Source organism: Melanerpes formicivorus, unplaced genomic scaffold, assembly GCF_026170545.1.
Source record: "Melanerpes formicivorus ecotype bairdi unplaced genomic scaffold, bMelFor1.0.p_v2 SCAF_18, whole genome shotgun sequence".
Classification (NCBI taxonomy): domain Eukaryota; kingdom Metazoa; phylum Chordata; class Aves; order Piciformes; family Picidae; genus Melanerpes; species Melanerpes formicivorus.
Genome location: NW_027142370.1, coordinates 5340850 through 5355891, shown reverse-complemented (window position 1 = coordinate 5355891; position 15042 = coordinate 5340850). Strand labels below are relative to the sequence as shown.

Here is a 15042-nt window from a genome sequence, read left to right as displayed (position 1 = left end):
GTTTTCACATTGACTCAACACAAAACTAAAGCTTGCTTTAACAACTGCTTACAGCCTCAAACGATTTACTACAGCATTGCTCAAGTCAAAGCACTTCAGGTTCACACGCAGCTCTCTTACACCGCTGCGGGAGCCACGCCAGTGCTCCGTCCAGAAGCCCAACTCGTGTTTCTAGCTGCCTTCCTTTAACAAGCTGAAGCACTCCAACTACCAACAAACAACAGGAGAGCTGCAAGGAGTTCCCCTCTGTGGTGCATCCTTCTCACAGAGCCGCAGCTGTGTAAAAGCCACGGAGATGTCAGAGCCGGAGGGCTGCGGCTGAGCAGGGTCAGAGCAAACGGCAACTCGCAGCTCGCCAAGGTGGCAGCAGCACTGCCTGAGGTCGCAGCATAGACAGGGCTGGAAGTGTTGCATCATTGCTTCCTTCTAGCCTCCACAGAAAAAACAAACACCCACAAAACACAGCTTCAGCAGCAACCCAGGTGAGAAAGTTGAAACACCTCTGAATTTACCCAGCCCTGGGGTCAGGCAGTTCATGCCACATGCCAGTTACAGCATTTGAAAGGCAGTAACTGCACAAAGGAGAGAGAAGCCTACAGTCACACTTCAAGAAAACCCATGGGAGAAATCCTGCAAGCACTGCACACTGCAACGATTTGGGGAAAGAGTTCTGTGTTCCCAGGGGGCTGTTCACATGCACACTGCTGATGGACAGACAGTCTGCACCATCAGGGCTCAAGAGCCCTGGACATGAAAAACAGCAACACAGAAGAAAGCTTTGAGGAACAATATTGGTACAACCAACAGGGAGGGGATTCTGCCCCTCTACTCCACTTTGCTGAGATGCCACCTGTAGTGCTGGGGCCAACACTGGAGTCCTCAGAACAGCACAGACAGGGACCTGTTGGAGCAGGGCAGTGCTGGGAGAGCTGGGAGCCCCCTGCTGTGAAGCCAGGCTAAGAGTTGGGGGCTGTTCAGCCTGGAGAAGAAGACTCCAGGGAGACCTTCTGGTGCTGAAAGGGGGCCTACAGGAAAGCTAGGGAGAGACTTCTTAGCAAGGCCTGTTGTGACAGGACAAGGAGTGATGTTTAAAACTAACAGGGAGACTGAGACTGGAAGAGAAAGATGTCTCATACAGAGTGGGGAGAGCCTGTCCCAGGTTTCTCAGAGGTGGTAGATGCCCCATCCCTGTAACCGTCTCAGGTCAGGTTGTTGGGGCTCTGAGCTACCTGCTTTAGGTGCAGATGTCCCTGCTGACTGCCAGGGGGTGGGGGCTAGATGAGCTTTAGAGGTCCCTTCACACCCAAACCATTCTGTGATTTGAAGAGGGAAAATTACAGTCTTGCTCTTGGAAAACAGCAGCACAAAAGAAAGCTTTGAGGAAGAATATCAGGCCTAAAGAAACCTTTTTAACTTCTACTGAAATGAGAGAGGAAAAAACCCCACAAGGGCACTATCCTCCCCGAGAAGCGATCCTCCAGCGGAGTTCGAGCAGCAGCATCCGGCTTGCTGCTTCGCAGGAGTCAAAGCTGTTGTGCCACCTACAGTTGCTTCAACTCCAGAACAAACTTCCCCTACAGCGAACCCAAGTCCCTGTCACTTAATTTAGTGTCACACAGCGCTCATGCAGCCATGCTGCTGAAGGAAGTGCTTCCTCTGGGGCAAGGCGGGGGGGAGGCACTTTAGAAAATGACTTTAAGTTGAGCATAAACCACAAAGTGCATTTCAAACTGCCTTGGCAGCCACCCTCTCCCTGCCTTCCCCAAAAACACATCGCTGGAGTTTTTGCCAATGCACCACAACTGCCCAAGCCCTTCACACGAGCTGTAGTTTCACTTTTCCCTATTTATTGTGGTTTTAACACCATTACCAACACGAAGTCAGGCAACCGCATCAGCGAGCAAAGCCCCGGAGCGGAACACCAAGCACCACACCGTGCCTCCTCCCTCAGAGAGGGACAAACAAGTACCAAGAAAGGGGGAAAAGAACACCCCCAGAACGAGCCACCTGCGTTCTATCACTCATTTATCCCTTGGTCACTCTTTGAGCTCTACATCTAATGGGTTGGACCTGATGATCCTGAATGTCTTTTACAACCAAAGACTCTGGGACTCTCTGGGACATGCCCATGGAGCCCAGAATTTGGTGGCACCACCTTCCCGCAGACAGCAAAAAAAGCCCAAAACACACCTCAGACAGTGATGCCAAGTGAGGACAGCCCAGATTCCTACCCCCTGCCACAGCACCATTCCCAGCAGGAACAGCAGAGTACACCCCATCCCACCCTCGCCATCCCATCCCAGCTCCAAGCCCCGTTCTGCCGCCGCTGCAAAAGACAATGCTGGGGTCAAAGAGGTGTGGGTGTGTGTAGGAGGAACAAGCTGCTGCCATAACTGCTGCCACTCGTGCCCCCCGGGGGGCTGCCAGCCCGGTCTCACCGCAGGGCTGGAGGTGGAACACGCGTCTCGCTGCCATGGCTGCCGCGGGCTCTCCTCATCCCGTCCGCATCTCCGCACTTCCAGGCTGCTCTGGGAGCTCGGGACAGGAGCAGGGGGCCGCTTTATTGATTAATTTCCCCGCCAAGACTGCAAAAAAAAACCACCAAACTCCAGGCTGTTCAGCCCAAACCAGCCCCGAGAGTGGCGGCGGCGGAGCGGCGGGGAGGGACCGGACCGTGCTGTGCCGTGCCACCAACCCGGGCCAGGTCCTAGCGCCCGCCCCACAGCGCTACCCCTGCTGAGAGCTGCGGGGAGAGTGAAGAGTCAGTTCCTGCAGCACCCCGCGCCAGGCTCAGGCTGTGCACTTGGGTTCAAATAAATAATAATGATAAAAAATGTTAAATACATAGATATATAACTTTTAAAAGTGCTTAACATTAAAAAAAAAAAAAAGAAAGAAAATATTACACTTTCTAAAATAGAACATGAGAATAATTTAAGTAATATAATAATAACCCATTTTCACTTTTCCAAGGAGCCCAAGAAGCTGAGATGCAGGTGAGATGTTGCTGATAACTTAAGAGACAGGGAAAACACCACCAAACCAAACAACCTTGCCTTTTCCATAACACATGAAATGCTGAGAGAGTTGGGGCTGCTCAGCATGGAGAAGAGAATGTTCCAGGAAGACCTCCTTGTGGTCTTTCAGGCCTTAAAGGGGCTGATCAGAAAGCTGGGGACAGGCTCTTTAGCCAGGCCTGCTGAGACAGGACAAGGGGTGAGATTTAAAAAGAGAGATTTAAACTAAAGGGAGGGAAGAAGTGTTTTACAGGGAGGATGGTGAGACATTGGCCCAGGCTGTCTAGGTAGAAGCCTCATCCCTGGTAACATTGAAAATTGTTTGGGGCTCTGAGCAGCCTGCTCTGTTTGCAGGTGTCCATGCTGACTGCAGGTGGCTGGATTAGATGACCTTTAAAGGTCACTTCCAACCCAAACTACTCTATGATGTACACACTATGGGGTCCCAACATCTAGACTGGTCCTCTCTGTCTTGGGAAACATCCTCTCAAGTAGCCTGGCACAGGGACCTTTGAGTCCAAAGCAACTGACTGGGAAGCCAGATAAACCCCTGGCACACAGCAGGGAGATGTGCCTCAAGTTTCTTTACAAAACTAAGAAGCAACCACACAGAGTTTTAAAGAGCAGATGCAGAGTGATGTCCTCAAGGTGCAGCCTCTGCTTCAAGTAAAAACCAGGCACGTTGAAGCTCTTGCACTCTTTGGGTGAGTTTTCCCCAGGTGCTGCTTCCCTTGTTTGCTCCCAAACAGAGCAACCTTAGTGGGTTTTTGCATGCTTGCTCAAATCACCCTCCCCAGAAGGCAGCAGGTCTCAACACCAAGAGCACTGACCACGGAGAACTTAGGCAAGAGGGGAATGAAGCTGAACACTCCTGAGCTGAAATAAAAACAAGGCAGAAATTAGAGACTGGCAAGAGGATGTTTGCATCACCTCCAGTGTGTGCACCACATGATATTAACAGCTCAACATCCACAAAGGCTGGATTTGGACTGGTTTGTTTCACCATTTCCCAATCTTGCTTTCCTCCAGACAGCTCTGAGCTAATCCAGTTGCAACAAGCAATTGGGGAAAGCTGGAAATTAGGCATAAAAGAGGTCTAAAGAACTTTTAAAGACATCACAGCTTTTGATTGCTACAGATCTTGGTCTCAGGGCAGCATAGCCATAGTGAACCTTCCCCACCTTCTAGATCAGCACACCACATCCAGAAAAAAACTACCTAGAAAGACATCTGTCAGTTAGAGATGGGACCCCCCCCTGCAAAGTTCTGATGGCTTCAGCAGCTGTGTGGGGCCAGCAAATACTGGAGAAAAGGGCATTCATGCTTCTTCAGCACTTGGGTTAATGTCAAGGAATCAACTCATTTCCAAAAGCTAAGTGCCATCTTCTGCAGCTCACCAGAAAAACCCATTCCCACCTAAAAGCCCACCTCAGAAGAGCAGTGAAAAAGCAGTTCTAAACCCCCACTTTGTTGGTTGGGAAGATGGATGTATTTTAAAGCACTGATCTCGGGGTTTGGTGAGGCTCTGCTTAGGTTGCCGACGTTAACAGGGGGTTTCAAGGATCAAACCCTAGGGATTAATGCAACATTGAAGTCCTTGCAGAGCTGAGCACATGGTGTCTGGTTACATCAGGTGACAGGGAGCCCAGCCTCCCAGCCGGTGTCTCTGCTAGGAAGGGCAGGACTGTGGAGATAGATGCAAGATCATGGAGGGACAGCTTCATAGGGCTGTGTTTCACACAGGTCTCCTTCATGGGTTTGTAGGATTCCTTCAAGGACCTACACCCTCTGGGCACACAGCTAACAGTGAAGAACTAAGCCTCATACTGATTTTCTTTTATATACCAAGCTGTATTTTCCTAGGATGATGAAGAGCTATTACAGCAGTAGGTGTCCCTGGACAGAAATACTATCCCCAGTACCCAAGGAGTTTTCTGGAAGGTATAATTTATCTGCTATGATACCAGGCACCAGAGAAGGTATTAGGCACCTTCTGTCTGGCGCTACCAGTGTCTCCAGAGCTGCCCTTTGCAAGCTGTCTCCAATGGCCCAGCTAAACAGCCACCCAGAGGGACCTGGATGCAAGGAGCAGGTGCTACACCCTACCCAGAGCCCTTCAGCTTATGAAGAGCCTTATCTGAATATTCCCCTCCAGCAGGTAACTAACTTCATGCACAAAGCCAGCCTCCCTTCTAGGCAGATGGTCATGATCCTCTCTCAGCAAGTTACTGCTTATTGACTGACTGATTGGCATGAAGTAGCTCTTTGTAGGCTGGTTTGTGGCTAGAAACCATCAGGAAATGGATTTTTCCTTGCCTTCACAACCAGCTCACACAGGACCTGATTGCTTGGTCCAGCAGGATCAGCCATGTGTTTGAGCAGAAGACACTTGGGTTTCCTCCAAGGCAGGGACAGCTACCAGGCTTATTTCCTTCCTAGCAGGATACTTTTGCCAAGGCTCTTTTTCTTCTGGTGGGCTGGCACCGGAGACTGCAACAGTGGGGAACCCAGAGAGCATCTCTAGGGTGACCCAAGCAACACAGTGAGACCCTTCTCCAGTGTTTCATGCATGAAGTACTGCTGGGGTTTCCACACCTGTGACACAGCCAAGCACTTAAAAGCAAGAAAGCTGCTCACAGGATCCACAAAAAAAGATCTGACTACTACCACACCTGCAGCCAGGGCTGCTTTGTTCTGTTTTAACCATGCCCCCAACTCCTTAAATCCCATCTACCTCCTGCTCCGACTGCAACTCAAGTGGCACATTAGCTTGCTTCACAAGTCCAGCTCCTGTTGCACAGCTTGCTTCGTGCCCTCTGCTGCAAGAGGCCAGCCGTGCTTGCAGGGCAATGCAATAGATGCTGCAGCACAGCAGAGGGAGCACAGAGTCCTGCTGGGAACCTCCCTCCCGGGATGGAAGGGAACCACCAGACAACAGCCCCTTCCTGTGGCCTTGTCATTTGGAAGGGTTTTAAGTGTTTGTCTCACCACCAAATGGGTGGGGAAAACCTGTAGTGCTCTTTGGCCTGGCTCCTGGAGCTGAATCCTACGGGTCTCAACCACAGCACTAAGGATCCCTTTCCAGGACATGCACTTGAAGTTGCTCTGCAGGATCCACATGGGAATCAGGAGAGAAATAGATCCCAAGGGAAGTGCCAATGCAAAGCCTAGCCTAAACCTGATCCAGACCTTGGAGTCCTGCAACTCATCAAATGCCATCTCAAGCCTTTCCACCTCTTGTAGGGAAGGAGAGGTGCATCACACCTGAAGAAGGTAGGAGAGCTAAAGAGTTAAGGGTGATGAGAAGAGAGGGCTCCAAGGAGACCTAACTGTGGCTTTCCAGTATCTGCAGGGGGCTACAAGAAAGCTGGGGAGGGACTTTCTAGAGTGTCAGGGAGTGACAGTGCTAGGGGGAATGAAAAAAACAAACCTAGAAATGGGTAGGTTTAGATTGGATGTTAGGAAGAAGTTCTTCCCCATGAGGGTGGTGAGACACTGGCACAGGTTGCCCAGGGAAGTGGTAGAAGCCTCACCCCTGGAACTTTTTAAGGGCCAGGCTGGATGTGGCTCTGAGCAACCTGATCTAGTGTGAGGAGTCCCTGCCCATGGCAGGGGGGGTTGGAACAGTATGAGCCTTGAATTCCCTTCCAACCCTAACAGTTCTATGATTCTCTCAAAAGGAGCAGGGGCACATGGACTTCATTGCTCTTACAGCTATGCTCTACCCTTGGGCTCCTGGGCATGTTCCACTGGAGGGCAGGATTTGAACCAGAGTGTGAAGAAACATTGCTCATGGTTACTGTGGTGTAAAGGAAAAAAATCCCTTCTAAGGCAATGTGGTATTGAAATCCATCCCCCCCTAAGTAGCTTAAGCCCTATCCTGTCACTTGAAACACCTGAGTGTCAGTTTACCTGTCTGTTGCAATTAAGCAGAAGACATCTCCATGGAGCTTGTCAAAGCACCTCTCCATTTCATGGCTCATTAACAGGACACTGTCTCCACCTGCATCAGTGCTCCCTGGACCTTGTAGCAGCAGTCAGTGGAAGACCAGAGAGCCCTGGCCCTCCTTCCTTCCTGCCAACACATGCCTGAGAACCAGCACATCACTACAGAACACAGCAGTGTCCTGTACAGCACTGGTGAGACCCAGTGGTGCCACTAGTCATTTAAGTGGTGATGTTCAGCCAAAGATGGTTTTCATCTCTTTGTTTTCTGCATGAATAAGATTATGGGGAAAGCCTACCCTTAAATGGTGCCATAGCTACACAAAGAGCCATAGAATTGCTTTGGCTGGAAAAGACCTTTAGGATCATGGAGTCAAACCATTAACCCAGCACCGTTATGTAACCACCAAGCCTTGCCCCTCCTGCAGCACATCTCCACAGCCTTGAAATCCCTCCAGGGATGGGGACTCCACCACTGCCCTGGGCAGGCTGAGCCAGGGCTTGACAACCCTTTGGGAAAAGAAAGTGTTCCTCATGTCCAACTTTCCCTGCAACAACTGGAGACCATTTCCTCTTGTCTTATTGCTTGTTCCTTGGGAGAAGAGATAGCACCTCACCTGGCCCCAACCTCCTTTCAGGGAGCTGTAGAAAGCCAGAAGCTTTCCCCTCAGCCTCCTTTTCTCCAAGCAGAACACCACCAGTTCCCTCAGCCACTCCTCACAAGATTTTGTGCTCTAGACCCTTTGACAGCTTCATGGCCCTTCTCTGGACATGTTCCAGCACCTCAGTGTCCTTCCTTTAATGAGGATCACAGAATCACAGCATCACCAAGGTTGGAAGAGACCTGAAAGATCATCAAGTCCAACCTGTCACCACAGACCTCATGACTGAACCATGGCACCAAGTGCCATGTCCAATCCCCTCTTGAACACCTCCAGGGATGGTGACTCCACCACCTCCCTGGGCAGCACATTCCACCAGCTAACAACTCTCTCTATAAAGAACTTTCTCCTCACCTCGAGCCCAAACTTCCCCTGGCACAGCTTGAGACTGGGTCCTTGCAGTGAGTCCTGCTAGGCTAAAGAGCAGGGCTCATGTAGAGAGAAACACAACAGATTTGCTGAGAGCTGTAGCTGCATAGTTGACTTCAGCCTTATTTATCCTGAAAGCATCAGGAAATAGTTGATTCCAGCAAGGAACTCATTTGCCAACCTTCTTCGTGCAAGAGAACCCCCCAGTAATCAGTCCCTGCACTGACAACCACCCAGCCTCTCTCCTGCAGAGACTCAGGCCATGTGGAGATGCTCAGTGTGGCTGGGGGCAGCGTGCTGGCCATCAGGAGCAGAGCATGGTGTTTACCCATAGGCAGAGCTCAAATGGATTTAGAAATCAGTGATGGTTCTTACTCAAGACTCAGCCCAACATGTTATGAAGCTCAAAGAACATGACTGGAGCAGCAGATCCAGATGATGTCATGTAATAGAGCAATAAAGAATTACACAACTGGAGGCAGCAGACAGAAAACAGGAACACTCAGCAGCATCTAAAGATGTAATTAAGGAATAATCTTAATTCTTAGCTGGATACACTTGAAAAAGCCCCTTGCCCAACACATCTAGTTAGCTCACAGGACATCCACAGATGTCAATATTTACATGATGCCTTCATGACCGAGCAGGGGAGGGCACCAGGCAGCACTGCAGCTTCATACCCAGCAAAACCACACGGGAAGCAGCAGAGATGAAAGCAAGGCTAAGCAAAGCACATTAGGAGCACACCATCACAACACTGCCCTTCCTTTTGGGGGTGGTTAGCCTCCACGAGAGTTCAACTAGTTTGAAGAATCCACAAAGATGAGTTCATGAAGCAGCCTAAATGTAACTTCTGACACCTCAGCAGCAGAGCCACCAAACCCAGGGTTTCCCTTTGAGAGGGAGTATTCCTTTGCACTTAACACCCACTACAGATCAACTCTTTAGCTTCTGACTGATGCCAAATGCTCTTAGACTACCAAGAGTCTCATTCCCCTGCTGAGGAAAAAGGGTCATCTGAGAAAAGTCAAAACTTCTGGTGTCTGAGGAAATCCAACAGGCTGATATGGAAAGAGACAGCTAGATTCAGCTCATCAGACTGGCCTGCAACTTTATTCCCACAAGAGAACATTTTCACACCTTGGTCAGGGAGACAGCAGTTTGAATCCAGGAACGTTTGAGCTCAGGGCTGGAAACAGCTTCTCTATTTGCAGCATTTTGTTTCCCCAAGACAGTGCCAGCTTTGGATCATTTTGTCTCTGAAATCTTGAACTTGAGGCATGCTGGGAACCAAATAAGTGGCTAGAATTAGGGTCAGAGTTGACATTATTAAGCCAACTAATGCAGAGTGCCACTGAGTGGGGGATGGCGTTAAGCGATCAAGTCCTCCGTAGCTCCAGGCTGTTCTAAGGAGAGCTCCAGTTGTGCCTTTCCCAGAGCACCCCTCCTGCAGAGCAGCAGGAGGTTGACCTTTCATTCTCTTCCAGGTACCCAGTATGCTGATCCACAAAAGACACAGCTGTGGGATTCTTGACAAGGTATCTGCTGCCTTTATCCACAAACACTCAGCTTGTAACAAAGGACTCAGCAGCGCTCTTCCCCAAGGCAGCACAAAAGCCATTTGTGATGAAGCTTCATCACAACAGCATGGCCAAGGACATGAAGTACTGTTGAGATGGTTCCCCATCTCCCCCCACCCAAGTCATGGCTGACACTACCTTTATTCCTTCAAAGCTTTCTCTCACTGTCAACCTAAGCTCCTGCTGGGCTGTGCTGCGGTCAGCTGGCGAAAGCAAAGGGGAGCGAATCAAGGCAATGTTTCAAGGACACAACTCAGGCAGGCTGCTGCTCTAACACAATTCTGTTCTCAGCCTGGAGACACAAAGCAGATACTCATTGTGTGTGAAGAGAGGGCTTGCATGCCATTAATGAGTATTTTACTGGCTATATACACTGAGAACACCAAGGCAGTTAGCTGGCAGCCATCTTCTGTCAAAGTGCTCCAGGACTCCCCCCCTAGCTTAGGCTATTTTGATGATTGCTACCTGAATGGTCACAGTCAAAATACTTCACTGTGCTCTGAAGCAATGCTACAGGGAGTGCTAAGGACTGAGAGCCAGTTGTGGTCATGTTTGTTGAGCAACACAATCTCCCCAGGCCTTTTCTCATCTCCTTGGGATATAGGCTTTCAATGCCCAACAGATTGGGATGGAGAGATTCCCTCTCGGTCCACACTGATAAATTAAGTGCTCTTGGAAGTCTTAGCAAGAAATCCTCACTGAAGATTTGACCTGAACTTGCCACCCAGCTTTGTGTATCTTCACCACAAGCAGTCCTCCCCAGGCAGCTAGCCTAGACATCACGTCCCTGGTTTGTATCCCTCAGCAGCAGACTGGAGGAGGAATCCGTGTCCTCACCAGACATCCTACTTCTGTCTCAATAGCAAAACCAATTCAAACTCTCCCCTCAGCAAGGCAAATGAGATCTAACAGCTCTTGAGGAGTTCCAAGCCTTATTAAAGCCTTACCCCTTATTGCCCAAGGTACATGCTGCAGCTCAGAACGGTTTAGCACAATTTGCAGCTGATTTCAGTCTGTTTCCAAGTTTATCCTTGCTTAGATCTGGTGTGGGCTGAGCCACCAGACAGGCTGCTTTCCACCTCCCTCATTGCAAAAGCTGAAATCGCTCAGGAGCGGTGTCCTGATCCCACAAAGCATACTGGAGTGCTGAGAGCATCATCTGAGCCAGCGTCAAGGCTATTATCTGACCTTCTGAAAGACTACAGAAGTTCACCTAGAACATTGCCTCTGTAAGAAAGGTTATGATCATCAACAAGCAATAGAAACTGAGGAAAGAGCTGAGCAAGTCCTGTGAAGAACAGAAGGAACAGCTGAGTAAGAACTAGGGAGGAGAACAGGGTGGAAATACTTCTGACATCAGGTGGTGGTTGTGGTCATCCTTCCCACACAAACATCCCATTAAAGTTGTGTTCCTGCAGAGAAAGCTAAGGCCTGGAGCACCATTGCCATCATGATGGTGCCTCAGAGCATAATGAGAGTTGCTGGCAACAGGCATGGTAGAAAGCAAGAGCATCTCAGGAGCTTAAGAACATCTTCCACTGATCAACAAAACCTGCATCCAGACCAGTATCCTGGATACTAAAACACACCTAGAAGAGAGCTTCAGCATCAGTCCAGCACATAGAGAAACCTCCTCCAAGTCTGGAGACCACAGACAAGACAGACATGGACCTGTTGGAGTGGGTGCAGAGGTGAAACAAAAATCATCTGGTGGCTGGAACCCCTGCACTGTGAGGCCAGGCTGAGAGAGTTGGGGTTGTTTAGCTTGGAGAAGAGAAGGCTCCAGGGAGACACATGAGGACATCTCTCCTTGCCTACCAGAGGTCACAGTGCTCTGCCTCCATTATTGTCTGGGTAAGCCAGACAACTTCTCACTGCAGTTCCAGTACCCAAGAGACCCTAAATCAAGGGAAGAGCAGATCAGAGTCATTCAGATCTTTAGCAGCACAAACAGAATTAGTGATGGCCTGGAGGAATAAAACTTTGACAGGCTGTTTTAGGTAGGTTAAGCAAAATTTGGCTCAACACCACAGGTTTGTCTTCCACTGCCTGCTAAATCATGCCCCAGTAACGACACCGAGGCACAGTTTAATGAAGACAGATTTGATTAACAGTGCAAAAGAGCACCACAGAACCAAAGCTGAGAGTTGAATAATTGTCCTGTTATTATCCCAACAGAAGACTTGCTGCTAACAAAAAGATTTCCAAAGGTTTGGTGCTTGGTTAAGCAACAGCACTTCTGCTCCCCAGCGAGGTGATTTGCACAGCCACTTCAGCCAGCTGGAAGAGGTTTTTTGGAAGGCACAGTACGTGGCAGGCCCAGAAGAACAGAATGAGGAGCTCTGGGGGAAGTAGCTGAGATGCTATGAAGCAGGCTTTCTGCAGGTAAAGGCTTCCCTAGGAGAGGGAGAGATACACACACATGCTTTCAATCCACCATCCCTGGGAACAGACTGATCTGGGTCAGGAAAGGAAAAACATATCACAGAATGCAGTGGGTTAGAAAGAACCTCAAGAGGTCATCTAGTCCAACCCCTCAAAGCAAGCAGGGACATGCAAAGAGTCCCCAGCCTGTGTACTTCACAGCTGGAACTTTCCTGTGGTCTGAGCAGACAGTGCCCTTAGGGTGGTGTTATTGCCAAACTGTTGTGCTGATGAGATGGGCACTGGAATCCTGACAAGCAGCTGAGGACACCACATCTGTCCACAGGTGACCAGATAGCCCTTAATATCCAAGGTGCTGCAAGGCTGCCAAAAACTCCTCTCCACACCACTGGAATCTTGGAACGTGGTTCACTGGCACAGAGGAAATGGAAAGCAACCATTTTCTACCTGCATTCTCCAGAGCCAGCTCCTCCAAGCTGGAAGCTCTCCATAAGTTTAAGACTAGCAATTTTTGAGTCGGTTCCAAGCACTTTTCATGAACAATTCCTGGCCAACCCAAACTCCTGAGATTTGGCAAGGGCTGGGAAGCCCAGTCACAGCCAACTTGGGCTGCTGCCTGTGTACCTGCACTAGGAGCACAAATGAAGCTGTAGAACTAGGCAGCACTGAAGCTGTTATCCAGGATATCCCCAAAGCCCTCCACATCCTCCTCCCTGCACCCTGCAGCTCTGCAGGGCATAGAGACCTCATCCTCAACTCTCATCCCACCACTCTGACCCATGGTGCACTCATCACTCCACATGTCATTTTTTGTGACATTTCCATCACACTTTTCCTGATGCAGGCCTGGATGCTGTTGGCCTTCTTGGCCACCCAAGCTAAGGCACATCCCAATTAAAGGTGTCACTCCTGGGTGTCACAATGCTCCCAGCACAAGCACTCTGCTCACAACATTGAGCTCCTCAGTATTGAAGTAGCAGGTGTGGAGCAGGCAGGGGATTTTCAAAGCCTGCTTTCCAGGTTTGCAGCTATCCAGAAGCAGAGGCACACAAGATTAGATTGGATACTAGGAAAAAATGCTTTCCTGCAAGAGTGGTCAGGCATTGGAACAGGCTGCCCAGGGAGGTGGTGGAGTCACCATCCCAGGAGGTGCTCAGGAAATGTGTGGCTTTTAATCCAACATCACAGCACTAGCTGGCCATGGAGAAGTCATTTGGACTTCTCATCTCAAGAGACACCAGGACTACCAGCACTTATCCTGACTTCTGATTATATCCTTGCCTGTGGATGTGTCCTCATCCCCATCCTCCAGGGCTTCACTTCTCCCTCTGGAGCCAGACAAGCTGTCTGGTTATTTTCTTTGGGTAAGGTTTCCAAAAGAAGACAGAATGCTCTTCAGCAAGGTGAGAGTGTTTACAGAGACTGGAACCAGTGTACACTTAGGTTTGCTCCCTCACTTCATTAGTGTTTCACATCCTGCGCCCCTCTGCCCGCTCCATCCCTGCTCCTGGGGGCAGCCAAAGCCAAGCTGGTGGCCAAGACCATTGCAGCAGAGAGCTGCATTTCAGTGCAGTGTGTAGCAGAGCCACATGCTATAAACATCTTGAATTTGTCAAAATGGACTTTGCCACATCCAAAAGACCCCCCACAGTAGTTTCTCTTTAGGGAGGTACTCTGCAAGACCACTAAGAAAGCCACCACTTAGCAAACAGGTTTCTACATTGCACTCAATGCAGTCCTCCTGCCATGCTGGATTGGTTTTGTGCTGCAAAGTTACCTCTTCCAGACAAAAGGAGCACTGAGCAGGTCATGGTTTCCTTCTGTTGGGTCACTTAATAAGAGAGGAAACCCCAGCAGAACGCACAGCACGTCCTGCTTTGTCCCGCACCCTGGAATCCCTGTTCTGCACATCTTTAGCTGGACTGAATTTAACTGCAGAGTTCTGGTGTTATGGTTTTTTTTCCCCCTAAAGGAATGTTTTGGAGGACTGGCATCCCCCAGCATGAGTGCCTTTGAGTGTCAGAGGTTGCTCTGGAGATGTCATGTTTGCAGAGCCAGAGGAACCAAGGAGAGCCTGAGGAGGAAGCCTGACCGCCATGCAGCAACCATGCTGTTGGAAGCCAGTCAGATGAAGTCCAGAACAGATAGGTATGGTCTGCTCTGCTCAGTTCTGGCTAGCACTCCACTTGGCCTTGCTAGGACATCTGTTGTTTCATAGCAGTCTCCTGTGAGATTACACACACAGTTTAGCCCTTGCAACCTTGCCAACCTCACACATCATTATTACAACCACTTCTCATGCCGCCTCTGCGCCACCACCTTAGCCTACAGGCTTGCAGTACGATTTGGCCACCAAACCCATAAGCACAACTGCTTGACAAGGAGCCCTCTGAAGTGGGCCTGAACTCCTGCCCTTTTGGATTGTGGATGGCTAAGTTCTGTATTTGTTTTCACACACTCAAAGTTCAAAGAGAAACTGGACATGTAGCCAAGGGAGTCGATGAAGCCCAAGTTCAAGAGATTCTCAGATCTGCTATAAGTTGCCAAGGGATTGGCAGTTCTCAGGACACAGAGTCTGTAGGGTTAAACACTTGGTGCCTCAGAAAGAGATCCATTTATTCTCCAGTGGTAAGATGTGGTTTTAACCCAGAGGTTAATTTTAGATCTTTACTAGTCATGAATTACTCAGGAGGGTTCACAGACACAGACCTTGCAATCCAGCATGGCTTTTGCAGTCCTTCCAGCTTAAGAAGCCTTAATGACAAGGAGTAGTTCCACATTTCATCTCCAAGTTCATGTGGATTGAAAGGAACACCACCACCAGAGCTCAAAAAGGTTCCCCTCAGTTCTTTCACACAGATCCTCTCAATGCAACTGGGTTTCTATATGCAACCTTTAAAGCAGAGCTCCTTAAGTAGGCATCAGAGACAGCATACCCCACCCCACATCTGCCTGCACTCACTGGAGCCATTCTAACAGTTACTCTCCAAAATCATATTTCACCCTACTAGTGGTGGTCAAGCACTCATCCAAGCAAGCAAATAAACTTCATTCTACTCCAAGACACACAGCTCCCTACCTCCC

The 15042-nt window shown here is 49.5% G+C and overlaps 1 protein-coding gene across 3 annotated transcripts in view; it reads right to left on the bottom strand.

Moving 5' to 3' along the window:
- SLC4A11 (solute carrier family 4 member 11) overlaps positions 1-15042 on the bottom strand; it is a 132101-nt gene that overhangs the window by 91941 nt on the left and 25118 nt on the right. The window contains exon 1 of one of the 3 annotated variants that reach the window (XM_068149439.1): positions 2439-2632. The exons of the other annotated variants lie outside the window; for them this stretch is intronic. Coding sequence (XP_068005540.1) covers positions 2439-2475 — 37 coding nt within the window. The 5' untranslated portion in view covers positions 2476-2632. Of the gene's footprint in view, positions 1-2438; positions 2633-15042 lie in introns of those variants that run through there. 3 annotated transcript variants of the gene reach the window in all.